This window comes from Protopterus annectens, chromosome 12.part0 (assembly GCF_019279795.1).
Source record: "Protopterus annectens isolate FY-2018-M chromosome 12.part0, PAN1.0, whole genome shotgun sequence".
Classification (NCBI taxonomy): Eukaryota; Metazoa; Chordata; order Ceratodontiformes; family Protopteridae; genus Protopterus; species Protopterus annectens.
Genome location: NC_056746.1, coordinates 101,705,395 through 101,733,217, shown reverse-complemented (window position 1 = coordinate 101,733,217; position 27,823 = coordinate 101,705,395). Strand labels below are relative to the sequence as shown.

Here is a 27,823-nt window from a genome sequence, read left to right as displayed (position 1 = left end):
ATTGCTCTGCTCAGCCTGTCGGCTATGGCGTTGGATGACCCGGGATGTGCGTTGCTATCAGAAAGCGACCCGTGGACTCCGCCCATTGCCAGATTCTCATGGCCTCTCTGCATAGCTGATAGGACTTGGTTCCCCCTTGCTTGTTTATGTACCAGACCACCGACATGTTGTCCGTCTGAACTGCAATAGTTCCCAGAGGAAGAAGGGGAGCAAAGTGTTGCAACGCTAGAAACACTGCCCTCAACTCTAGAACATTGATGTGCAGATTGTACTCTAAATTGGTCCATTCACCTTGGACTGTCTGTCCCTGAAAGATGCCCCCCCACCCTATCAGGGAAGCGTCCGTGGTCACCGTAACTGTAGGCGTGGGTAGCACAAATGGTCTCCCCTTGGAAAGGTTGCATGTCTGAAGCCACCAGTTTAGGTGTGTTTTGCATGTGTTCGTTATAAGAATCTCGTGTGTTAGAGGTAGTTGTTGGAACGACCATTGTGCAAACAGTAGCCATTGTAGGACTCTCATGTGCAGTCTTCCCAAGGGTATTGCAATAAGAGAAGCTGACATGAGTCCCAAAATCTTCAGTACTAGTTTTGCTGGGGATTTCCTGGACAAAAGAAGAAGACGTATGTGAGTCTGAAGTGAAAGTATCCTTTCTGGAGGAAGTCTTAGAATTAACTGATGTGTATTTAATTCCGCTCCTATGAATAAGATACTCTGTGATGGCTGTAGTAAGGATTTTCCGAAGTTTACGGAAATTCCTAGGTGAATACACAGTTGAAGAGTATAGTCTCTGGCCTGTACTAGTTGACGCTGGGTGGTGGCAGAAAGGAGCCAGTCGTCCAGATACGGAAACACCTGGAATCCTTGGCGTCTCAAGTGAGACGCTACCACTGCCATGCATATGGTGAAGACCCTGGGGGCTGAGGTCAGACCAAAGGGCAGGGCTCGAAACTGAAAGTGACTGGCACCTAGCCGGAAGCACAAATGATCTCTGGATGCCCTGGCCATTTGATGTGGTAGTATGCATCCTTCAGATCTATTGAGCACATCCAGTCGTCCTTCTGTAAGAATGGAAGGATCGATTGAAGCGTGACCACTCTGAACTTTTCTTTCTTGACGAAGGTATTGAGGTCGCTTAGGTCCAGAATGGGCGTCCAGTCCCCTGTTTTCTTTGGAACTAAAAAGAACCTTGAGTAAGTCCCGAATCCTTTCTGGTCCGCTGGGACAGGTTGGATGACTCTTTTCTAGCAGCTTTGAAATTTCTATAGCTGCTGGCTCTCGCAGATGGGGCGGTACATCTGGGAGTCTTTTCTTTGGAATGGGATGGGAAAGAAATGGTATATTGTAACCTCTGGTAACCACGCTTTTTACCCACTTGTCTGTAGTTATGTTTTGCCAGGCCTGAGGGTATAAAGCTAGCGACCCGACTGCCTCCAGAGCAGGACAGTTGGGCCTCCTCTCAGGAGTGCTGGAAAGGTTTACCAGGGAGTGTATCCCTGTCACCTTGATTCTGCGGACCCCCTCTGCCGCCAGGGCGGCGTCTTCCACCTCTGCCCCCTCCTCTGCCTCTAGAAGGGGCATCACCCTGTGTGCCTGGGAAAGATCCTTGGGGTTTTCGAAACCACATTTTTCCACCACGTTGCCCTTTGGGGTACGGTCTGGTTGGGGTGGAAAAGCGGACTCCGACAGCAGACAGAGTCTTTCCCTCCTGCTCACACCGGGTAAGGGTCTCCTTTACTTTGGGGCCAAAAAGAGTGGCACCGTCAAATGGGGCGTTAGTAAAGGAAGACTTGAAGGCTTCCGCAAATGAACATAAGCGCATCCAGGATTGTCTGCGAAAAGCAATCGCTGAAGCTGCTGCCCTACTCGAACCTTCGGCTGCGTAAGAGATCAGCCTCATGGACGAGTTCCCAATGGATGTAAGGGTATTAAGCTGCGCTGTCACTTTCTCTGAGACAGCAGCATCTGTAGTACCCTGGAGGGTATCTCCCAACTCTTTGACTAGATCCCTCTGTAGTCGTGTAAAGTGGGTCAAATAGTTCAGGGATCGCATGGAAAAAGCCGCTGAACTAAAAATGCGCTTCCCATACCTGTCCATAGTCCTAGAATCTTTATTAGGGGGATGGACAGATGAGGAAGATTCCGACATCTCCTTTTTCGTGGCCGCTGCCACCACCATAGCGTCAACTGGAACTCCTTTTGTCAAGTAAATTTTGTCCTGGGGTGCAGCGATATACTTATTGGGCTTCCTAGGGACTGGTTCCACTGTGTCAGGAGCCTCCCACGCCCTTCGAGCAATAAGTTCCATTAATTCATCGAAGGGCGGAGTGACCCAGGAGGAGGAAGGGCGAGCACCGAATGCCTTCAGCAAGACTGACTTCATCCTCAGAAGGGGGAAGGGACTGCCAATCACCTCTCTGTTTCAGGATCTCCAATATGTCAGAAAAAGAGACATCTTCTGAAGGTGACTTAGGGGACCCTTCTGACTCATCCAAGTCAGTATCGGATGTCAAAGATTCTTGTGGAGAATCTAAGTGTCTCCTCTTACACAACCTTTTCCTAGGGACTTCTTCATGGGGAGCATCCGAAGAAGCCTCCGAGGAAGAGGGGGCACCCTCCAGGGGTGGCTGAGACACCGGTGCTCGACGCTTGGTTGTGGCCGTGGGTGCAGAGGAGGATAACGGCCCTTTATGGGGAGGAGAGGTTGCTTCTACTGATGTGGTTGTCTGTGTAGACAACACCTGCCTCATGAGATCGAAAGCCCCGGGTCCCGAGTCGAAGAATCTCCCAGTTCGAAGAAATGGGAAGAATCCCGAGACAGGCACCAAAGGCATCAACCCGAGGATGGAGCCGAATCAATCAGCGCCGAGGCCCCGAGGGAAGGGTCGGAACCGAAGCGTCAGTTCGACTCTCGGCCACGGAACCAAGGACAGATCGTCGGCTCGAGACTCGGTACCGGTCCGGAGTCGAGGTGAGGAACAGACCGAGAAAGGACGGTTCTCGACCCGAGGGCTCCACAATCAGAAGATCAACCTCTTCCGGCTCCAAAGACTGGACAGGTCTCGGAGGAGGAATGGATGGAGACAATGGAAGGCCTTCAAGTTTCGACACCAACAGGGTGGAAACAGAAATAAGTTTGGATAGGGCGAATGCTCCAATAACTTCTGCACCACACGATCCACATCGACATCGGAGAGCTTAGAAGAAGAACGGGTCGAAGGAACCGAAGACGGAGCCGACCTCAATAGAGTAGAGGAGGAGCTCCATCACCGGTTCCAAGACTCGAGGCTCAGGAACTGATACCAGTTGAACACTCGGCCCGAAGTCTGTGGAACCGGTGATCTAAATTTACTCGAAGAGCTCGGAGCCGATGACTTGGGCTCCGACGTCTTCGATTCCTTCGAGGATTTGGATGCCTGGTCTGAAGCATCCAGAGCCTCCTGAAAGGAAGGTTTTAATAACCCCCTGTCCATGAGTTTCCTGCGCCTATCTGTCATGACCCTCCCACTAAAAGAGTGACAAATTGAACAGTCCTCTTGTAAGTGGAGAGGGCCAAGGCAGTAGACACAGGAACTATGGTTGTCAGTAACTGACATTTTTTGGCCACACTGGCAACGTTTAAAGCCTGATTTAATTTTCTCAGACATCTTACAGGTAAGAGAAAAAGTCAAGTCCAGTAGAGAGACAAATCCAGTAGAAACAAAGTCGAATCCGATATAAAGTCAGTCCGGTTGTCAAATTTTAAGTAAGGGGTGGAAGGCCCCGAGAAACCTTAACCAGTTTAAGTAAACTTAACGGTACCGAGAATTAACCTTACCACACACACACATACACAATGTCTACCAAAAAGTACTTTTAGAACAAATTTTACTTCAAATATAACAAAATAAGTTATATCTTATCTGAAGTCGCTCGAGCTAGATCCCAGAGATGCGAACGCAGCAGCGGCAAACTAGATCTGAGGTAAAGGCAGAGGGGGATTGTGGGTATTAGGTTGTCTCGAGCTTCTCCTCGATGCAGAGCTTGCAAGCGGCCGACACGGAGCCGAGGATCGGCTCCGAACCCATGTGTAAGAACAAACGGCGAGATTGAACACTATCACATCTGACAGTTTAAGGCCCTCATGGATAAGGTAGCAGAGGTATATACCTTTTTTCCCCACCTTTCTAAGGAACTGGAATCTCTCTCGGAAGGCAATGGATTTTTAGCAATGGAGGCCTTAACTCCCTTGGGGCCCTGTGAGATGGTTTCTGGGTCAGCAGCATGGCTTTTGTATAGAAATTGGTGTGAGTCAGGAACTCTGTAGTACCCGTCAGGCTTAACAGGAGCTGGAAGTAGAGAGTCCGGGTTAAGGCAGGCCTCCGAGTAAACATCATCTAGTATGTCCAAGACAGGAGGTATAGCCAGAGGCCTGTGCTGAGGAAGCAAGAGAAATTCCCTGAGCCTTTTCTTGGAATCAGAATATTCCTGGCCTTCCCAGTGGAAGTGTTCCCTTAACATATGCAAAGATTCCCCAAATGAGTAATCCTCAGGGGGGGATACAGAAGGGATGGACTCCTCCGCATCAGAGTCTTCAAAAGGGGAGTAAGAAGGTTCCTGATCATCAGAGTGCTCTGAAATAATGGAGCCCTGATCAGAGGAGGGGGAATCTACCTCCTCTCTAGGCCTTTTGTCCGGAGGGGGCCGAGATCCTCTGATAAGAGTAATTAAATCCTCAGCCATTTTGAGCATCTGTTTCTTAGGCATTGGGGCCTGGAGATGGGCCCTGAGTAGCTGATCTCTTAGAGTGCATGGATGCTTTAGCCTTTGTGAAAGCCTTGATGGAGAAAGAAGAGGAAGGTCTGAAGACACCTTGAGTGGAAGTGGATCTGTCCACATTCTGAGTTTCAGCGCCAAGAGTGGCTTCGGTATCTGTAGTCGGGGTGTGGGCCGAGGAGCCTGCGACCTCGGGTACAGGAGACACCGTCAAAGACAGGTCGTCGGTAGGCAGGGGCTGCGTAGGCGCCTCACTGAGAACCGGACCATGTGTAGTCGGCTTTGGCGTGGTGTCGGTAGAGGCCGCGGACCTCGAGTGTCGGTCCTTGTGTTTTTTAGACAAAACCGGAGTCGGAGTATCCGACGACATGGTATAGTTAAATGCTTTTCCAAAATAATGCTGGGCGAACTCCGCCCGACGCTTAATAGTGCGTTTGTTGAATGTAGCACAAAAGCAACAGGCCGAGACCTCGTGGTCTGGGCCTAAACAAGGTATACAGAGGGAATGGAAATCCTTATGCGGTATTTGCTTCCCACAAGAAATACAATTATTGACTTTGTCTGACATCGGTCTGAGGCAAGAAAAGGTTCCCCAATGGGGTACTTAGCTTTTAGAAGACTTCGGTTTCCAAAATTTTCGTAATCTCAGGAGCTGGCCGACCGGCACTTGTGAACTGCTTCTGCTTCGGGCACCACGCGGCAAGAAAGACTGAAGAAAATGGCGTCGGCTGGTTCCTTTATACCCCTGTCGCACTGACGTCAGGGAAGAAGCGACAACAACAGACGCCAGACCTAGACTTTGGAATTCGGCCGAACGAGGACCCGCCTGACGGCAGGAGAACCCATCTGTTATGATTGCAGCTGTATGCACGATGAACATCTGCCAGAGACAATGTAGAACTGTACTCTTCTAATGGAGTAAGATGGCAGGATGGGAAAAGGAGTGTGGCTAAGGAAAGACCTGCTTGTAGTATCTGGATATTATATTTAAGATTTGCCTGTCATGTATGACTGTCTTATGCCAGTAGGTGAAGGGGACCAGTGACTCCTGACTGAAAACGCAGCAAAACAGTCAGGTAAGTCCTAAATAAGTTAGTTGCTGACCTGCAGATGGAGGTCTGTGGTACTCCTGATTTGACTAAGAGTTTCTGTCATTAGGGTGGTGTCTGCCTCAGACACCATATCTGTGTCTATGCTTGTTTTTCCAGGCCTGTTCAAAGCTTTGTTTCTGTCAGCTGTACAAAAGTTGACAGTGGCTCTTTTGCAGCCCAGGACAGGAGTTGGGAGTGCCATAAACCTAATGCCAAAAACCACAACTGTCTTGCACTATACTCCAGTTTTTTCCTTAACATGTGATCAAAAAAGCTTAGTACCATTAAAGGGGACATTAAAAAAGATGAACGTGGCATTCTTAGAAAAGTTTATAAGACAAAGACAAGCATACCCGGCATAAAATAACCGGTGCCTGCTGCTCTTGACTCATCTTCCACTGCATTACGAACTAATATGTGGTGAGGTTAGATAATGTAGACAGTGTGGCAGCTAGACTACACAGCGTGGCAAACAACCCACTATTTGGACACCTTCTCCAGAGCTTCTATCTTATAATCCACAATCTCATGCCAGACTCTCAAAATGTATCTGGTAACGCAAGAGACACAAGACAAAATGCTGAGGATGTACAGACAAATCCACCACCCTAGATTCCATGTCTGAGAAAAGAAGCACCTTGTTCCAGGTGATGACAGAGTCTACTACAGGATCCTTTACCCAAAGATTCTAACCCTTAGAAGGCTGGAGGTCCCTCTCCAGTCTCCTAGGTATTCAAGCTACAATGTCAAGTCCTTTTCATGCCTCCCCAGAAGCGACAGCCACCTTTCTGTTCACAGAGGAGCTACTCAATAAGGTGTAGGGAGACATCTGAAGGCCTCCTTCAGAACCACTTCTGGAGAGGGGATTATGGTCCAACCTCCCCCCACCCCCAAAGCTGGTCATCTGTAATATGCCCTGAATTACAGGTCATCTGGGGAATTCATCTCATCTCTGTTATCCATGTTCAGTACAAGAAACTCCAAAATGGAGTCAATATGCTTCCTTTTGCAAGATCTTGCAGGAACCCAAATTGGGGAAACTTTCTATGGATGACAAAGAGGAGGCAGAATCACACTCAAACTCCTATCAAAAAGTCCACCAGCAGCATTCAGACAGTCTAGTCTCAGTGGTGTGAAACTTCTGAAGATTCAGAAACAGTTGCTGGACAAGGCAGAAAGTGAAGCAGGCATGTGGGTCAGCCGATGGCTGAGACCTGTGTTAAAGCTCTTGGGATGAAGGGCTCAAGTTGAAAATTCTAACCAATGGATCAGTGCAGAAGAGGATGGCACCAGAATCAATGTCAAAACATCAACCCCACAACCCAGGACCAAGGAAATAATCAGCAGTAAGGATGGGTCAGATCATAACTGCAGGTGACAGCAACAGTACTAGTGGCACTAACCTTGTCAATGTAGGAACATGCAGTGTGCAAAATGGCCTCCACGAGAACAGTCACTGGAACTCGGACTGATGAAGAGGTTGAGATAAAAGGGGGAATGGTAGAACTATCCCTGTTCACCCTGCAAGTGAAGGGGGAGGGGATACGAGCTATCTGTGGTACAGCCTTCGATAGGTTCATGTAATCAACATCCACAATCATAGACCTGTGGCACAAAAACAGAATGAAGAGACCTGGCAGACGGTGGGACCTACAGAAGTAAGGTCCACCTAACTGCCTAACCCACAAAACAAGCAAGAACACACACTGAGAAGGGTGATAAGGTGTATAAAGTAGCTACAGCCTAGTTGTAAGGAAACAGAAGTAGGCATATTTTTTTTTTTGCTGCTATCTAATCAATATCTAAAGAATATGATCACCAACAGATGAACAATCTCAAACTATGATGTTAAAGGCATCACAACCACTATAAAATTCAAAAAGAAGCCGGGGTCATTTTACTCCTGTGAACATGTTGAGAAGCAAACATGACCTAGGAAAAACAGAAATTGGTAAGGAAAATAAGACCAAACTTGGGAAAGTCATATCTGTGCTGAGCAGACTGAAAGATGGCATTTTTGTCCAGCTGGTTGAGCAGGATAAACCAGGCCATTTCAGATCTGCTTCACTGAGGTGATGTTTAGTTTTCTCACATACTCATTTAAGATTACAGTAATGGTTGGCCGAGATGATAGCAATGTGCTCCAGTCAAAATGTGATTGAAAGATAACTGAAGGATGGAATCTGAAGCACACCTGCTGATTTATTTGACGAGAACAATGAAACATTATACAAAACAGGCAAGAAACTCTTGAGAAAACATGTGACTGCCGACACTACTATCATAAACGTACAACACTCAACAGCAGAAAAGTACAGCTGACATATGGAGCAACTGCCATCTCTACTACTGGGCAAAAACTGTGCTGTACTAGCGCTTTACAGGAATATCTTGCTAAAAACACAAAGAACTGTTGACAGATGATGTTGCTTCTTTTGCCCCCCCCCCCCCCCCAGCTTTGCTTTACCCGTGACTTTGTAACCCAGAGATTCATTTTTGTACTTACCTCCTTAGGCCAGCCAGCACTACAAACTGTCCCTGAGGGCTCCAGAAGATACTGTTAGCTTGCTGTTTGTCAAACATTTCTGTAAAAATAAAGACATTCATTTGTTTTGCCTTCTTTAAATGGGGAAAAAATTACTCAAAATGAGTTTAACACACATGATTAACAACTCCTCTACTCATACAACAAGGCCCTGTTTTGAAAATCATTACAAAACATGTGTTCAGGCTCTGCCTTTGCACATTAAAACATCTATGCAAAACAAAAAAAATGGCTTTCTGCATTTATTCCTCTAAATTAGAACATATTAAAATGACACTGCTCAGAGAAATTCATTCAACCAAATACTTCCAGTTAAACACCTACAGTAGAAGTAAAAGACAAGACTTTCAATAATATTATTCTCCAAAACTGAAGCTTCGTGCCAACGCCCATAAGAAAATTTAAGTTTTCCAGTTTAAAATTAAAATTTCATTATTACAATTTAGTACAAGAGACACACACACAATTAACAATACAATTAATAACTAGACAAAAAGGAAACCACAAAATGAAGCACAGTGTTTTACTTTCAGTCCTCACTCTAAACATATGTCACAGTCCACTTCATTAGTGACTATAACATGTGTTGCCTTCTCAGCATAAATTTATTCAGTGAACCACTCTAAGACACTAGATCATCCTATACCTCCTCCTCATCACAATCACTTGTTTTCATATACCACCTTTATCCTTGTCAGTGTTACAAGAGTAACCAAAGACCTACCCAGGCAAAACAGAAGGCATAAATCAAAGGGACCAGAACCTAAGGAGGATGCAATTCTGTAGCAGAAAACACATGCACACACACCTGCAGGAAAAATCAGTGGATAAATAATTCACTTAATGACATCTTTGTGATGTGAGAGGAAAACTGCTGTAGACTGGACATACAGACTTGTACAGAGAAGGAAGCCCACTCAGAAATTGAACCAAGAGGTATGAGGTAAACTGTACCACTGACGTACCTTCTCTATGACAGTATACGACCCATGTTCACACCACTGCAAGTACCGCACCTTGTACATAACTTCATTTCCACCCACAGGGATTAAATCTTACTAATGTGTGGCAGATATGTAGAAGGCTTTGCATGATAAAGTCCTAACTATTAAACAGATGACCTGGTTCTGAATAGTGACTTGGAAGGAGATGACAAGGAGGGTGCAACTGAACCGTAAAAGCCTGCTGGCTCACCCTAAGCCAGGTGCACCAATTCCCTGCAAAATCAGCACCTATTAGATGAAGAGGTGTACGGCATGCAGGACATGATCATGGAAGGTGTGCTCCAGTCTGCTGAACCATGTCCATACAACAGCACCCTTCAATGTACATGTGCAAAAACACACATGACAGGGGAAGTAGCAGCAGACATTCACCTCTCAGAGATGGCATGGAATTAGGACTAGAAAATTAAATGATGGTTGCCTGGACTGAGGTCACCTCAGTGACCAGCTGTCACCCTGTAATGGAACGAATGTGTGCAATCTATAGTAGGAGTAGCAAGACAGATGACTGGCACTGGAGGCAGTGACAAAAAAGTTTGCCAAGAAACATAAGCAGGTGACTACAGTTTCCAGAATTTAACTACACACACTCATAACTAGCATTTTACTGTGTGCTAGAGTTATGGATGCTGCTACTAAACGGTGAAACTGAGTGCACATTTACTTATTACAAGTTTTCAGTAGGAGCCTTGTGAGACTGCGACTGCACCATCTGGAAAAGAAAAAAAAATACCCTGTTCCTATGTAAAACATAATGCTGGCAATTTTCCACAAGCCAGCACTGTAACGGAGTAAAAGTACACCGTTCCACGAAGTGGAATAAAAGAATAAAAGATAATTTGGTCCACATACTTCCACTGATAACGTGAGAAAATGGAACCATTTTACAGCATGTTACTAGCTCTGAGAAGTGAAGTCAAAGACAAGACAAATGCAGGAAGTTTCTTCAAAAAAAACAGCGCAACATAACCTATGTGGCAAAAACAACTGCAAGTCAGACAAATTCTCAGTTTAATACCACCTACAAAGGAAGTGGGAACAGTTATATCAATGGAAACATCACAAATCAATGAAGTACAGGTTGGTATGAGTGGCTAAGGAACGCTGCATTACTAATTTTCATTCAATATAAAGCCAAAGTGTCAGAGCAACTCCTGCAACTTGCACAAGGCTCTCATAAGTACATACTTAACACACGCAAGATGGGTGCCTCAAAGCCACAAGAATCAGTTTGATGGACACCTAAAAATTCAGCCAAACTGTCACTGTGCACAGCAGGAACTAACAAACAGGATGTGAATAATCAGCTTAGATATTTAGCAAGTGTCAGGCAGTGTCCTGGCAGTACTCAATGTACATTCAGTATATGTAACATACTGAAACTATTCTTTACAACATAAAAATGTGTCATTTAATGACCAAAAAAAAAAAAAAAAAACATGCAGATATCAGCGGACCTTCAAAGGGACTCTCTGCAGTGCATTGGCACTGCATGGCTTTCTAATCTTTTTCAACAAGTCCCACAACTGACGAAGTATGCTACAAAGGTCCACAATGCTACTCTGTGACTAAGGCTGTGATTTAGTGTTGTAGTTATCATGCACTCCAGATGGCAAGTTGGCCATAGGTGGACATGCACTTAACTAGTATGACTTCTGGAGTTTTTCAGATCTATAGGGTAGGCTGGTGTCTTCTCCATACCTTAGAATGCCAGGTAAAAAAACAGCAGCCCATACCATCTGGTGTGTGTGTGTGTGTGTGTGTGTGTGTGTGTGTGTGTGTGTGTGTGTGTGTGTGTGTGTGTGTGTGTGTGTGTGTGTGTGCACGCGCTTGTGTGTGAGAAAAATAGAACATTTTCTCAAACAGACATGCCTGACTGGTGGGTCCCATGTGGAATGACTTGTAGGCCCTTACCACAGGAACTGCCCCTGACAGTACTGACAGGATCTGCAATATTTCCTCTTATAAACAGAAATTACAGGAAAAAAAGGGGGTGGTGGTGTCTAGGAATCTACACTACAGAACTGAACTCTGCATTCAAGCTTCTGCCGCTTTGATAAATTATAATGTAGCGGCACTAAGTTCATCACTGAAATCAATGTTGCAGTACCGCTCATTGCAGTCGGGAAGAATAACAAACCAGTGCACACACCAGATGCCTAGGGTGATGACACTAAAATGCCATGCAGAAGTGCAGTGACCACGCCTGTCCTACTTCTGGAAAGCAATCTAGTTTGTAAAAGGTGTGGATGGAAGTCCACATGGCTAACACAAAACTACTCTGAGCTGGCATTTCTAAAGGAAGCACTGTAGTAGTAGCAGCTTACACAGAAATTGCCTTGCTCTTCTATGCCAATAACAGCAGAAGACAATACAACTGGGTAGCCATTCCAAGTGGGCCTGCTAACACTGGCCTGGCTCTCTGTAAATGATATCTGAGCTGATTATGCACATCCAGTAAACTCAGCAACTTCTCCCCTACTTGGTTCAAAACCAGCTCAGATATTTGGGCATAAAGGAAGCATTAGTCCCTAAAAACACCATGATCAGTTAAAATAGTGAAAGTCCCAATTGCTATCTGGCTTTGCATCTCAGAGATCATGCAAGTACATGTGATAGAAAAACCTTTGTTTTGGTGACAAAAACAATCATTACAGTCACTGCTTGGCTCAAAAGGTGGCACAGAAAGCTTTTTAACAACAAATTTCAAGCTACAAGATGGCAGAAAGTACAGTTTTGTACCTACCAGAAATGTAGATGTTCGAAGATCCACATTGCTGCAGTCCTTACATATGGGTAGTCCGCTGTCCTCGGTCGGCCCGAATACCAAAGTATTAGGCTGACGTCGGTCAAGGCGCTTAAAACTGACATCAGGACGTCAGGGTACAAAAGCGCATGACCGACGTCATTTCCTCAGTCTTTTCTTGCCCCAGATGTCAGAAAGCCCTAAAAGGAAAGGCCAAAGCCAAAAAAAAAAAACAGCAAAGAACAACCAACCACCCCTGCACTAACCATATTTACAATATTTACAACCCAGACCACACAACCACCTCTAACTACAGAGGGGAAGGAGGGAGGGTAAATTTGACTGCAGCAATGTGGATCTTCGAACATCTACATTTATGGTAGGTACAAAACTGTACTATGTTCTTCATCTCACATTGCTGCAGTCCTTACATATGGGTAGAATCCCAAATCAGAGGCAAGGGAGGATGGCAAAACTATAAAGCATTAGGAGCTGCCAAAATGCCCTGTAAAATTGCAGTGGCAAAACCAGCCCTAGATTTAGAGTAAAGTGGAAGGTGGTAATGCTTAGAGAAAGTATGCACTGAACTCCAAGTAGCAGCCTCCAAAATATCTTTAGTAGCCACCCCCCTTAAAAAAGCTGTAGAAGTGGCAGTAGCCCTAGTGGAATGAGGCCTAATCCCAGCTGGAATCTCCTTACCATGATGGGAATAACAGAAAGCAATACAAAAACCAATCCACTTAGAAATAGTTTGTTTTGAAACAGGTTTGCCCTGAGAACCCAAAGCAAATGAAACAAACAACTGCTGAGACTGCCTGAACCCTTTAGTTCTGCTCAAATAATATCGCAACTGTCTGTGTATATCCAAAGTGTGCAAAATCTTCTCCCCTTTATTTTGGGGGTTTGCATAAAAAGTAGGCAAATGAATAGTTTGGTTTAAAGCCACACTAGAAACCACTTTAGGCATAAAGGAAGGGTTAGTGCCAAAGACACCCTATCCTTGTGGAAAATTAAGAAAGGCTCAACCGCCATAAGGGCCTGTAATTCAGAAACCCTTCTCAGAGGTAATGGCCAACAAAAAGCAGTCTTCCATGATAAATATTTCAACTCGGCAGTAGCTGCAGGCTCAAAAGGTTGTAGAGTGAGTTTCTCCAACACAAAATTGAGATCCCAAGCAGGAGTAGGAGCTCTACGTGGGGTCTTATATTCTTTGCCCCTCTAAGGAATTGCTTAAACAAAGGATGAGAAAATAATGGTGGGTCACAGTCATAGTGAGCAGAAATTGCTGCAGCATGAACCTTTATAGAGGAGAAGGACAAACCTTTGTCCAATAACTCAGTAAGGTATTGAAGAGCAACACTCAAATTAGGTTTAGAAACATCAAAGTCCTTTGCTGTACTCCAAATTAAAAATCTCCTCCATTTATCTGCGTAAACTTTCCTTGTACTAGGCCTTCTGGCCTCCAAAATAACATTCAAAACTTGTTGTGGAAGCTGAGACCCTCCAGGGTTTAAAACAGAATATGCCAGACTCTGCTACACTTTGCTGTGAAGGAAAGGTTAGTTTGCTGTTATTTTTTGTATTTCTGTATTGCCTTTCTATATTTTGAATACTGTAGTTTGTTTTCTTTATCTTGTGTTTTGCTTGCATTCTGTTTTAACAGCATATTAAAACTTCAAAAGAGACCACAGCTCTCTCTGTTCTGAGTCAGGCAGAAATAAGAACTGATTAATTAAGGACTCATTCATAAGACAGAAGAGGTCACTTAAGGTTAATCACTTGTTAACAGAGGGGGTGGAGCTAGGAACTAAAATTTCTATTTAAGGAGTAAACTAAAAATTTTCAGAGCTTTACCAGAAAGGCTCATCCAGACTCTGCTACATTTTGCTGTGAAGGAAAGTTTAGTTTGCTGCTATTTTTTTGTATTTCTGTATTGCCTTTCTATATTTTGAATACTGTAGTTTGTTTTCTTTATCTTGTGTTTTGCTTGCATTCTGTTTTAACAGCATATTAAAACTTCAAAAGAGACCACAGCTCTCTCTGTTCTGAGTCAGGCAGAATTTTTCCCTCCCACCCATTTAAGTTGTCTTGTTAAATACCACTGTCTTTCTAGTTGCCCGCCTCTTATGTTAATCTGACCATATATCTCATTTCTCTCTACTTTCACTGGCTTATGTGAGTAATCACAAAACCATCACTTTTGAAATCCCACCCCTTCAATTATTTAAATTTATTGGCCATCCTACAGTATTTCATAGTACCAAAATACAAAAGTAACCACCCCTTTCAGTCCATCTTGCTGTTTTAAAAATAGTAACTCTCCACTAAACCTTAACTTTTAAACAGGTAAAACTCAAGTTACCTACTTTCATATCTAACTTCTCTAGTGCACACTGCAGAGTGCATTCTTTTCAATCTTACCTTTAAGCATCCCTGTTACTAGCACTTTCTCTAATACCTAAAAGATCATCTCTACTTGACTCCAAGTAGACTTTTCTCTATCTGTTAAACCTAGCACTTGCTCCTACAGTACTTATTACCTTGATACGGCACTCTTATAGATAGCACCCCAAAAAGGCAAACCCCCATTTCTCAGTCACCCACATCCCCCGGTATCTCTTTTAAAGTTTTTTTGTCTAGTCCTTCTAGCATGTCGAGGGATCAGTTGCTAGTGTCCTCTCCTGCTCAGCTGGTGAACCTGGGAATATTGAGGCAATGTTACAATTGCCTCATGTACACAGACAACCCTCTCCTCCTCCCACAAAACACAAATACATGCGAGAGATGCAACTATACGGCCAAACTGGAGGCTGAGCTCTCTCAACATAGGACTGGCAAGACCAGTCAGGAGGAGAAGGTTACCACACACACTATAGACCCAGTCTCACATAGTACCATCACAACCTCAAATCATACACATAAACACACAAAGACATACTCGGCGGCTCTGATCAAAAATCTACCAAAACAGCAGAGGCCACCAAAGCAGACACCCAAACAACCACCACCTCAGAACACAACACCTGCAACACATAGACCTCACAGTCAGAGTGTCAAACAGTCACAGCCCTTAAGGCCAAACACAATGCCAGACACACTAGTCATTGGTGACTCCATAGTCAGACACACTGACGTCCCACTCACCAGACTGAGTAAGGAGAAGGTCACAGTAAGCTGCCTGTCGGGCGCTAGAATCCGCCACATAGCAAGCACTCAGGTCTCTCAACAGCAGGTACAAATACGACTCAGTCATTGTCCACGCTGGTGTAAGCGACCTGAGGCGCACCTCCTTGGACTACATGAAAAGAGACATTGAGGAGCTCTCTGATTATGTAGCCCAGGCAGGTATGACCCTGACCTTGAGCAGTATCCTACCTTCACCAAGAATGATGCCACAATACAGAGATAAGATGATCAGCTTTAACAATTGGCTTAAACTCTGGTGTCATTCAAAGGGGATCCAATGTCTGTCTGCCTGGGATGACATGCTGGACAAGCCACGCTGCTTCGCAATGAGGGCGGCTTGCACCTGTCACCCTGGGATTCGGATATTGGCAAAGGCTCTTGCCACCCCCATAGTGCCTTTTTAGGCAAGGCTCAAATTCTAAACCTACCACCCTAGAACACAAAAAGGAAAAAACTAAGGGTAATGCTGCTCAATGCCAGAAGTCTAAATCTCAAAATGCACGCACTCGAGGCTCTTCTCAGTATGGAGAACATCGATGTCTGTGCAGTGACAGAAACCTGGTTCAAGGCTCCTGAGAGCACCCCAGCACTATCAGGTTTTACCTCTTATCATGCGTTCCGGCCCCAAAATCCGGACAATACCAAGAAAGGAGGGAGGGGTATCCATATTCATCAAAGACACCCACACCTCAAGACTGGTGGCAACGCACAATGCATCGGAGACCATCCAGGTGCAATTAACCATAGGCAAGACTGCTCTGCAAATTGTAGCATGTTACAGGCCACCCTCACAAACTCAGGAACCTCACATGGCCTTCCTGAAAATACTAGAGGGATAAATGTATCACCAAACACCATCATACTAGGTGACTTCAATTACCCTAATATAGACTGGGAACACTACTCGAGCCCAAACACCCTAGCCCAAAAGTTCCTGGAATTCATAAACTCAAATGCCATGGAACAACTAGTCACCATCCCCACAAGAGGAGAAAACATACTTGATCTCATAATCACGAACATGGGAGCACAATGTTCAACACCGGAAGTATACCCCTCACTGGTGAGATCAGATCACAAACTAATCTCGCTGGAGGTCCTCATCCCACCCCCACCTGAAATAAAAAAGACCACAGTAAAGAACTTCTCGAAAGCTGACTTCACACTTCTAAAGACTAGTGTGGTCTCCTTTAAGGCCCCAGAGCTGGCGGAAAACAGTACTCAAGCCGCTGAATCACTTACAAATGCCTTCTACCAGCACCTGCAGGACTGCATGGATAAGGCAATCCCAAGCAAAACAAAGACTCTTTGTACCAAAGGCAAGCGTCCAGTCTGGTGGACCCCAGCCATAAACAAACTCTACAACAAAAGGAGGAAGCTACTACAAGATAGAGCAAAATCCTTAAAAGGTAAGACACCCTTGATCACTATAAGTAAAAAACTAAGAGCTCTCATAAAATCATCCAAAGCAAATTTTGAGAGAAAAATAGCTAAAGACTCAAAGACAATCATAAGGCCTTCTTTAGCTATGTTAGAAACCTGGGAGGAAACTCCCAGATATGCTCAGAACTAGTTCAAAATGATGTGAAGATTACTGATCCTACAGACATTGCCAACATACTGGCTGACAGGTTCAGTGCAAACTTCTCCCCCTCCCCAAAGGAGAGATATCTATACCAGCGATTGCAGCCCCCAAACATCTCCAACGCCCAAGTGAGAACTGCTCTCTCCAAAGCAAAAACACAGCATCCATGGGACCTGATGGTGTCCCCGGCTGTGTGCTCCACGAACTCAACGAGGAATTAAACCCACAGCTAGGACAGCTGTTTAATCATAGTCTTACCTCTGGATACATTACCCAGGGAGTGGCGCACTGCAACTGTGGTCCCACTTCACAAAGGCGGTGCCTCCACCGACCCTGGAAATTACCGCCCATTAGCTTGACAAGCCTTATCTGCAAAGCCATGGAGAGGATCATAATGGACCTCATAAATAAAGACATAGGGAATTTGCAGACTTTGGATCCATCCCAGTTTGGCTTTGTCAAAGGCAGATCATGCCTTCTAAACTTGGTTGACTTTTGAAACAGTCACCAAAGCCATTGATGAGGAAAGGCAGTCCATACAGCCTACCTCGATCTGGCGAAGGCCTTGATACAATACCCCACTCGGGTATCATTGAAAAACTCATCAGCTTAAATGTTAACCCATACATCACAAGATGGGTTGCAAACTGGCTGAGTGACAGAACCCACAGGGTCAGAGTTGCTGGCGCCATGTCAGACTCAAAGCCTGTCACAAGTGGTGTACCACAGGGCTCAGTCCTGGGCCCACTCTTGTTTGGCATCTACTTTTCCAGTACAAGCAAACACAGGAGGGTTATGGCTGACAAAGTTTGCAGATGACTGCAAACTGGGCCATAGTAGAAAACACATCTGACACAGATATCCTTCAGAAGGGTCTCACAGAAGCGGATAACTGGTGCCAGAGCCATGGCCTAAAGTTAAATGCCAAAAAATGCATAGTCATACCCTTCGGGAAAAACAAGGTTACACCTAGCTACCAAACAGGTGGCAATCCACTGAGCACAGAAGAAGTTATCAGGGACCTGGGGACCCAGGTTGATAGTAGTCTGTCATTCGACACCCATGTAGCTAAAGTAGTTAGGAAGACCTTCTACATTGCCCACCTTATCATGAAGGGATTCTCATCTAGATCAAGGGAGGTCATAGTCTCCCTATACTCATCACTCATCAGACCAATGATTGAGTACAATGCCCCATTCGGAATGTATCTGTCCCGACACTTGCAGCAGCTGGAGTGGCCACAAAAGTTCCTCACCAAAAGGATAAAGGGTCTCAAACATCTGTCTTATGCTGCCCGACTGAAAGAACTCCAGCTCTATTCAGTCGCTACACGCTTGCTCAGAGGTGACCTTTGCCTAACATACAAGGCCATGTCAAACCCAGATTTGATGAATATGCTTCACCTCAAAAAATCTAGATCCATCAGAGCCACAAGGGCGGGAGACTTAAACCTCGACATGGCTATTAATAGGACGTGCTGGAGGGATAGATTCATCACCCAAAGACTCCCTATGCTGTGGAATAAAATCCCGGTATATGTGAGGCAGAGCACCTCGCTGGCCTTGTTCAAGAGAAATCTTGACCAATGGATGGGAGATCGCAGATATACCCCAGGGATTACCTCAGTGTCACTGCTCAACAGAGGCACAGCAAAATAATGGGTATAGTTCCCCATACTAAAGGGGTGGCGTAAGCCACAAAACTATGGGCTAGGCTTGTAAATGCCCTTGGGCAGATAGCCTAGTATGAACCTATGAACCTATGCCAGGCTGTCAGATGCAGAGAGTGAAGTTTGACATTGAGTAAATGACTGTTCTCCTGAGACAGCAGGTGTGGAATCAAAGGCAAAGGCCATGGAGGCTCCCGTACCAGACTTCTCAGTAATGGGTACCAGTGCTGTCGAGGCCAATCCGGAGCTATTAAAATCATGGTTGGCTTGTCCTGTCTGACCTTCAGGAGTACCTTTGGGAGGAGAGGCAGTGGTGGAAAGGCATACACGTGAAGATTGCTCCAATTGAATGAGAGAGCATCCACTTTCCAAGCTGTGGGATGAAACGTTTTTGTGCAAAACTTTGGCAACTGGTAATTTAGTGGAGAAGCGAACAGATCTATGTCTGGAGTTCCCCATAACACTGTCAATTTCTGAAATACATGAGGATCCAATTTCCACTCGTGGGGATCCATGATTTGTCTGCTCAACACATCTGCTAAGGAGTTCTGTGCTCCTGGCAGAAACCTTGCCTGAAGATTTAGCTGCAAACTGAGAGCAGTCTCCCACAAAATCATTGCTTGTCTGCATAGAGGGTAAGAATGTGCCCCCTTGCTTGTTGATGTACCACATGACAGTTGTGTTGTCTGTTTGAATCAACACCTGCCCTGGAAGAAGTAAATCCTTGAAAGCTATCAATGCAAATTGGACTGCTAACATCTCCTTCAAGTTGATATGTAAATGTTGAAGTCTGGCAGGCCACGTGTCTTGTACCCATTTTCCATTTAGATGAGCTCCCAAGCTTTGTCTGAGGCATCTGTCGTTAGAATCTGACTCGCCTCTGGTCGGGTCACAGAGAGTCCCTTGTTTAGGTGACATTCCTGAGCCCACCACAAAAATTCCTTTTGAATGCAAGGTATTATCTGAATGACAGTGTCCATATCTTGGCAGTGTTGCGTCCATACATTCTTGAGATACCATTGTAGCTTCCTCATATGCAGTTTGGCATTGGGAAGTACCAGAATACAAGATGCCATGAACCCCAAGGCTTGAAGGACTGTCCTTGCAGTCAGCCTGGACTGACGAGACAATTGGTGGAAGTAAAGAGAAAGATTCTTTTGTTTGTCCGGGGTCAAAAGGCCATCTGGGATGCTGTATTCAGTCTCACACCCAGAAAGCACATGTCCTGAGAGGGTACTAGACTGGACTTTATTTCGTTCACAGAATACCCTAGGCATCTTAACACTGCCATCACATACTGTAAATGATGATGAAGTTCGTCCTTTCCTTGAGCCAGAATCAGGCAATCGTCCAAATAAGGATAGATTTGTATTCCTCTTAGCCTGAAGAAAGCTACCACTGGAGCCAGAACCTTTGTGAACACTCTGGGCAGAAGATAAGCCAAAGGGCAATGCAGAGAACTGATAATGAAAAGTCCCAGCCAAAACGCAGATACTTCCTGCAACAGGGCCTGATAGGAACATGAAGGTAAGCCTCCTTGAGATCCAGAGTCACCATCCAGTGATCTTTGCCCAGCAGAGGTAAAAGCTGTTGTAACGTCAACATTTTGAACTTGGGAATGTCCAGATATGTGTTGAGGATAGATAAATCCAAAATTGGTCTCCACGTGTTCCCTTTCTTTGGTACTAGAAACAGGCGAGAATAAAATCCTAGGCCCACTTCTGGCAGAGGGACCGGTTGTATAGCTCCTATTTGAAGTAGTAGAGAAATTTGTTTGTGAGCCTCTAGTCTTTGCTGAGGAGGAACGTCTGGCATGCCTTTGAAAGGAGGTAAGGTATGGAAATAAAACTTGTAACCTTGGTGTATGATATCCAATACCCATTTGTCTTGGGTAATTAAAATCCAATTTTCCTTGAAGAGTGCCAACCGTCCTCCCAAAGGTGCTGCCAGGCAAGAAGGATCTGGCAGCTGAAAAAGCAGGTCATTGGGCCTGTTTACGAAAGGACTGGCCCCTGCCCTCACTCGAAGATTGTGCAGGTGAACTCCCTGTTCTAGGTCTGAAGGAACTCTGAGCTCTGCCCCTACCACGTCTAGATCTACCCCTAGACTGAGAATCAGAAGAAGGATACGTCCACCCCTTAGCAGGCCAATTTCTACTAAACTTCGGAGGCTGAACTTGCAAAAAATCTTTAACAGTCTGCATAGACTTAGCCTTGTCTTCCATTTTCTTCAAGACGGACTCCACAGGTGGGCCAAACAACACTTCTGACTGCAAAGGAGCATCCAAAATCCTTGTCTTAATATGGTCAGATAAATTCTGATCCTTAAGCCAGGCGTGCCTGCGAAGAACTGAACCAGTAGCAGCCACCCTAGAAGAGGCCTGCAAAGCATCAAAACCACACTGTAAAGAATGCTTACCACCTGTTCAGAAACATGCACCAAATCTTGTAATTCTTTACACTCAATGCCTTCTGCCAGAGCATCCACCTTAGATTTCAATTGTGAAAGAAGAAAATTTTGATATTTCAACATATGAAACTGGCAATTCAAAGCCCTCACTGCTAAGGTAGAAGATGTATAGACCTTCTTTCCCCATCTATCCAAAGCTCTGGCCTCTTTATCTAGAGGAACCGGATTCTTTACAACAGAGGCCCTGACACCCTTAGGCCCCTGACTAATAGTTTCTGGGTCCGCCCTAGGACTCTTATAGAGATATTTATGAGCCTCAGGCACCCTGTAATACCTATCCGGTTTAACAGGCGCAGGAGGCAGAGAATCAGGATTAAGTGAAGCCTCTGAAAATACATCTTGCACAACATCCAGAACAGGGGGTATAGCTAAGGGCCTATGTTGAGGTAAAAACAAAAATTCCCTAAGCCTTTTCCGTGAATCAGAGAAGTCCTGACCTTCCCACTTAAAATGTTCCCTCATAGAATGAAGAGTCTCTGAAAAAGAAAAATCCTCTGGAGGAGAAGCAGAAGGAGTGGAATCTTCTGCATCAGATTCAGAATAAGGAGTGTACTCCTGCAAGTCTTCAGCCGAAGACTCTGAAACATCCGAAGCCTGTTCAAAACTTTCCAACTCTGGCTCCACCCTAGGCCTCTTATCAGGAGGGGGTAAAGAACCTCTAATCAGAGTAATCAAATCTTCTGCCATTTTAAGCATGTGCTTCTTAGGCACAGACCCTGCAGAACTAGGACTGACACCAACAGAGGCTAAACCTGGCCTGCCCCTGGAAGAAGCCTTGGAAACAGAAGGAGAGGGTCTAACCACCCTGGGAAGGGAGGGGAGTACAGAAACCTGAGAAGCCCCTTCAGCCTGACCTGCCTCTTGAGAGGCCACATCCTGCAAAATCAAAGTCTCCCCCTGAGACTCCAGAGAAGCCTCCATCGGAACCACGGTTCCACTGAAGCCTCTAAAGAACCGGCGTCCGGAACGGACGACTCATCTTGCCTGGGTTTAACCGCTTTGTCTTTGCGCTTCTTCGTGGAAGCGGGCGTCGGAGAATCCGACGGCATATTATAATTGCACCGCTTACCGAAGACCAGCCTAGCACAATCTAACCTTCGCTTAATAGTGCGCTTATTAAACCTAGCACAAAGCGACACCCGACTACGTCGTGCTCAGGCCCCAAACAAGGAATGCACAAAGAATGATAATCCCTATGCGGTATCTGTTTCCCACAAGAAATACAATTATTCACTTTTTCTGACATCCGGTAATACACTGAGGCAAGAAAAAAACAAAATATTCCCCAACGGGGTACTTAGCCAACTTGGATTCGGTCTGAAACTCCGAACTCGAAAAATTTCAGAACGCCGAACGGCACTTGCAACGCTGCTTCTGCATCGGACCATGCGGCAAAAAAGACTGAGGAAATGACGTCGGTCATGCACTTTTGTACCCTGACGTCCTGATGTCAGTTTTAAGCGCCTTGACCGACGTCAGCCTAATACTTTGGTATTCGGGCCGACCGAGGACAGCGGACTACCCATATGTAAGGACTGCAGCAATGTGAGATGAAGAACATCTAGTTTCCTGGGGGCAATAGGTGGTGTAAGAGGGAAAAAAAAGGGAATCCATGGGCAGTCTAAATTGGAAGTAAGGTATGCTTTTACAAACATATATGCCAGTCACACACTAAATAAAGATGTTAACTTTAATTTGTACCGGCAGTCAATTAATTATATGTCACACTCCTAAAACAGAGTCAAAAGTAAAATGACATAGAAAAATCTTTCAGCTGACAAGAAAGCACCATTTTGCACTTCTTGTTTAGATAAAGTATTGTTCTCACATTTAACATTTCTAATCATGGCACTGAATACAATAAATTCTTAAGTTACAGAGAAATAAAGGCACTGCATGTGGACTACCTTTCAAGTGCTACTCGTTTGCACAGGACAAAGCAACTCACAATAACAGCACTGCAGGTGTAATCTGTATGTGCTTTCAGTGCTATCACTACCAAACAAATTAACAGCTGAGGGCCTGATCTACACAAAAGTTACACACTCACAATCTGACAGATTAGTTGCATCCCCAATAACTGACAGGACTTGGAACCACCCAGGTCCTAAGAACTCCACACCAGAGATGCTGCCAGATTACAAACTCCTTTTTCTACCCAAATTATTTTGCTCAACCCCTTTTCTCTCTAAATGCCTTGCAGTACACTCTCAAGCAAAGCTTACTGAAGTTACTGCATAGAGGCCTCTTCTTCTCAAGGGCAGAGCAATGGAAGGTGGGAATATCAGCAAGGACATACCTGAACCTTCAGATCCATCACTAAGGAAAGTACATGCATTTCACATCAGAAACTATCACGTCTGCCCTCACCTGACTGATATGAGAGTCCCCAGTTCATGAGAACATGCTTCAGATAACTGCAGACCTGAGTGAAGAGCAAGCACTAGAGATTACAACGAGCATGTAGGGTCTTGCAAAAATACTCAAAGAAGCTTGTGTAGCTGCTACCATAAACAGCAGCTCTGGATGAATTCTTATAGAAGGCGTAAATTGTAGCTACTGCCCCAGACTGAACTACAGTTTGCCATACCTATACAAAGGCTTATCAAGGTTTTTGAACCAGAAATTAATATAATCATAAGGCTAAATTAATTTTCAAAACTTCGTATCATTTTTCAACAAGAAAATGAGGTCCAAACAGTTTGGGGTCTTTCCTAATTTAGTTCTCACCAGTCAGAAAAGACATTGCCTATGTACATCCATGCAATGCATCAAGTTCCCTCTTCCACTGGAAAATTCTGAAAGAAATTAGAAAGATGATTGTATTAGTTTGGGTTGGGCTATGTAACTGGTGTAGACATGAAAGATGGACTGATGCATAAAACACCCTCTCATTATGGAATATTACATACAATGGATTAATATATAGGGAAGTGCGAGATCCTCCTAGCTGATGTGACATCCAGCAAGAACAATGTCTTTCTAAATAAGTACTTCCAATCTGCCCAGGCTGCAGGTTAGAGGGGGAGGGTGTCGTTTTCAAAGGCAGAGCATAGCTTCCAAGGAGGGAAAGGATCTTTAACTGGGACGGAATGAAAAATTATCCTCTTTAGAGCACTTTACAGACCTTAAAGGAGATAAAGCACAAAAACTTGGTTCCCAGATCGCAAACAGAGATTCCTGCCAGATGCACTCTTACAAAAGAACAGCTCAAATCTGACTATCTGTTGTGACTGGAGCTGTTAAGAAAGATGCATCGCTCTGCCGGCAGCCCACAGTACACAGGACTGCATCGCTCTGCCGGCAGCCCACAGTACACAGGACTGCATCGCTCTGCCGGCAGCCCACAGTACACAGGACTGCATCGCTCTGCCGGCAGCCCAGAGTACACAGGACTGCATTGCTCTGCCGGCAGCACACAGTACACAGGACTGCATTGCTCTGCCGGCAGCACACAGTACAAAGGACTGCATTGCTCTGCCGGCAGCTCACAGTACAAAGGACTGCATTGCTCTGCCGGCAGCCCACAGTACAAAGGACTGCATCGCTCTGCCGGCAGCACACAGGATTGCATTGCTCTGCCGGCAGCCCACAGTACACAGGACTGCATTGCTCTGCCGGCAGCCCACAGTACACAGGACTGCATTGCTCTGCCGGCAGCCCACAGTACACAGGACTGCATCGCTCTGCCTGCAGCCCACAGTACACAGGACTGCATTGCTCTGCCTGCAGCCCACAGTACATAGGAATTTAGTGGTCTGCAGGCAGCCCACACTACACAGGGTGTCCATTTGTCCCTGTACATACTCCTAGTACCAGATCTCTGGGCAGAAGGAACATAATCATCCTGTCAGGATGTAAAAGATCCTGGCTACCACAGAAAGTGGAACAAACATGAGGTTAGATGGAAGGTTTGCAGATTTGTGTAACTCTTGCCTGAAGGTTGTGTCAGCAAAATTCTTAAAGGGCTTCAGGTGTAGTGGTTCCTTCAACATGGGAACCAAACTGTAGCAGTGAGCAGGATAAGTTAGGCTTTGCACAGTCTTGCTCTATGCATCAATCTCAGAGTAAGCAGAAAAAGTGTAAAGGAGTCCCCCAAAAGCCAATCTGGGAACAGCATATCAGGTGGTCTCCTTAGTGGAGAATAGAGTAGAATTGATGCAAATGGCTGACTTCTCCTGGGATGTGACTTAATATCAGCGAGTAGTTCCGCACCCTCAACTCCTCTAGGCACAGTGGATGTGAGAGGAATAAACATTTACCTGTTGACATCCAAGACCACCACCATGTTGTCAAAGGTGATGGCAATCACAACGAAGGGAACAGAATCCTGCATGTCCTGTGACATCAGGATCATCACCCTCCTCTCTACTGTACTGATGTGCAGGTTGGCCTAGTCCTGTGACCATGCATCTTCGACTATATAAACAATCACAACGAAGGGAACAGAATCCTGCATGTCCTGTGACATCAGGATCATCACCCTCCTCTCTACTGTACTGATGTGCAGGTTGGCCTAGTCCTGTGACCATGCATCTTCGACTATATAAACAATCACAACGAAGGGAACAGAATCCTGCATGTCCTGTGACATCAGGATCATCACCCTCCTCTCTACTGTACTGATGTGCAGGTTGGCCTAGTCCTGTGACCATGTATCTTCGACTATATAAACAATCACAACGAAGGAACAGAATCCTGCATGTCCTGTGACATCAGGATTATCACCCTCCTCTCTACTGTACTGATGTGCAGGTTGGCCTAGTCCTGTGACCATGCATCTTCGACTATATAAACAATCACAACGAAGGGAACAGAATCCTGCATGTCCTGTGACATCAGGATTATCACCCTCCTCTCTACTGTACTGATGTGCAGGTTGGCCTAGTCCTGTGACCATGTATCTTCGACTATATAAACAATCACAACGAAGGGAACAGAATCCTGCATGTCCTGTGACATCAGGATTATCACCCTCCTCTCTACTGTACTGATGTGCAGGTTGGCCTAGTCCTGTGACCATGCATCTTCGACTATATAAACAATCACAACGAAGGGAACAGAATCCTGCATGTCCTGTGACATCAGGATTATCACCCTCCTCTCTACTGTACTGATGTGCAGGTTGGCCTAGTCCTGTGACCATGCATCTTCGACTATATAAACAATCACAACGAAGGGAACAGAATCCTGCATGTCCTGTGACATCAGGATTATCACCCTCCTCTCTACTGTACTGATGTGCAGGTTGGCCTAGTCCTGTGACCATGCATCTTCGACTATATAAACTTGACAGTGACTGCCCACCATAAGAAGGTGTCATCTGTGGGGATAGCTACTGCAGGGGTCACAGCTAGGAAATGGCTGCACAGAGACAGGTTTGTAGTGCTCTGCCACCACTGCAGGTGTTTCTGCACATTGTGTAAAACCCGACATGCTGATTTAAGGACTGGGTCAGCTGGAACCACAGGTCTCAGGTTCCACTGTAGCATCTACGCGTGTAAAACCTGGCAGGAGGAAAGTACAGTTGTGCACTTACCACAAATGTAGATGTCAGAGTGTATTCACTGTTGCAGTCATTACACTTGGGTTATCCTGCTGGCAGGCGACCCGCAGTCGGCCCGAGTTCCAAAGTCTTGACCCGGCGTCGGTTGCTGTCGCCTCTTCCCTGACGTCAGTGCGCCAGGGGTATAAAAGTTGCAACAGATGCCATTTTCTTCAGTTTTTCTTGCCCCAGATATCAGGTGCCCCCAGATAGGAAGACTGAAAAGATAAAATTATGCCCAAATACATGCATATATTACTATAAACATTTCCTTCATCTACAAGCAAATACACCACATAGGTTGTATAGAGATGAGAAGTACAGAAAAATCCCAGCAACGAAAAAGGGGGATGGTGGGTGGGTAGCCTGGACTGCAACAGTGAATACACTCAAACATCTACATTTATGGTAGGTATACAACTGTACTATGTTCATCGTGTTTCACTGTTGCAGTCATTACACTTGGGTAGAATCCCAAAGCTGAGATTGGGTGGCTGAGTCTAAATTGGATTTGGAGAGGCTAACAAACCCTGCAGAACTGCAGTGGCAAAGCCTGTTCTGGATTTAGAGTAGAGAGGTAAGTAGTAGTGCTTGGTGAAAGTGTGCACTGAGCTCCAGGTTGCAGCTTCTAATAGGTCTTTGGTTGGTACCCCTCTGAGGAAAGCCGCTGAAGTGGCTGCTGCTCTGGTAGAATGAGGCCTAATGCCCTTAGGCACTGATTTGCCATGTTGTGCATAACAGAAGCGGATGCAGTGTCCTATCCATTTCGAGATTGTCTGCTTTGTAATAGGCTTTCCTTGTAATCCTGCTGCATATGCTACAAACAGTTGCTCAGTTTTTCTGAAAGCTTTTGTTTTGTCCAAGTAGAATCGTAGCTGTCTGTGTATATCCAAAGCGTGCAGAAGTCTCTCCTCTTTATTCTGGGGATTTGGGTAAAAGGTAGGTAAATGAATGGTTTGGTTAAGGCAAATGAATGTTGGGTTTGTCCTAAGAGAAACCCTGTCCTGATGAAAAATGAGGAAAGGTTCCACAGCCATTAATGCCTGTAACTCTGAGACTCTTCTTGCTGAAGTTATTGCTAGGAGCAGAGCAGTTTTCCATGACAAGAATTTTAGATCAGCTGTGCTGGCTGGTTCAAAAGGAGGCAGTGTGAGTTTTTCTAAAACAAAATTGAGGTCCCAAGTAGGTACTGGTGCTCTCCTTGGGGGTCTTATATTTTTTGCCCCTCTG

General features: G+C 45.3%; 1 protein-coding gene across 1 annotated transcript in view; it reads right to left on the bottom strand.

The window, feature by feature from the left end:
* The window catches only part of EIF3B (eukaryotic translation initiation factor 3 subunit B), a gene marked incomplete in the record, with an annotated part of 704,366 nt that overhangs the window by 313,542 nt on the left and 363,001 nt on the right, over positions 1-27,823 (bottom strand). The window contains 1 exon segment of the mRNA XM_044089128.1: positions 8,351-8,429. Within this exon segment, the coding sequence (XP_043945063.1) occupies positions 8,351-8,429 (79 nt within the window).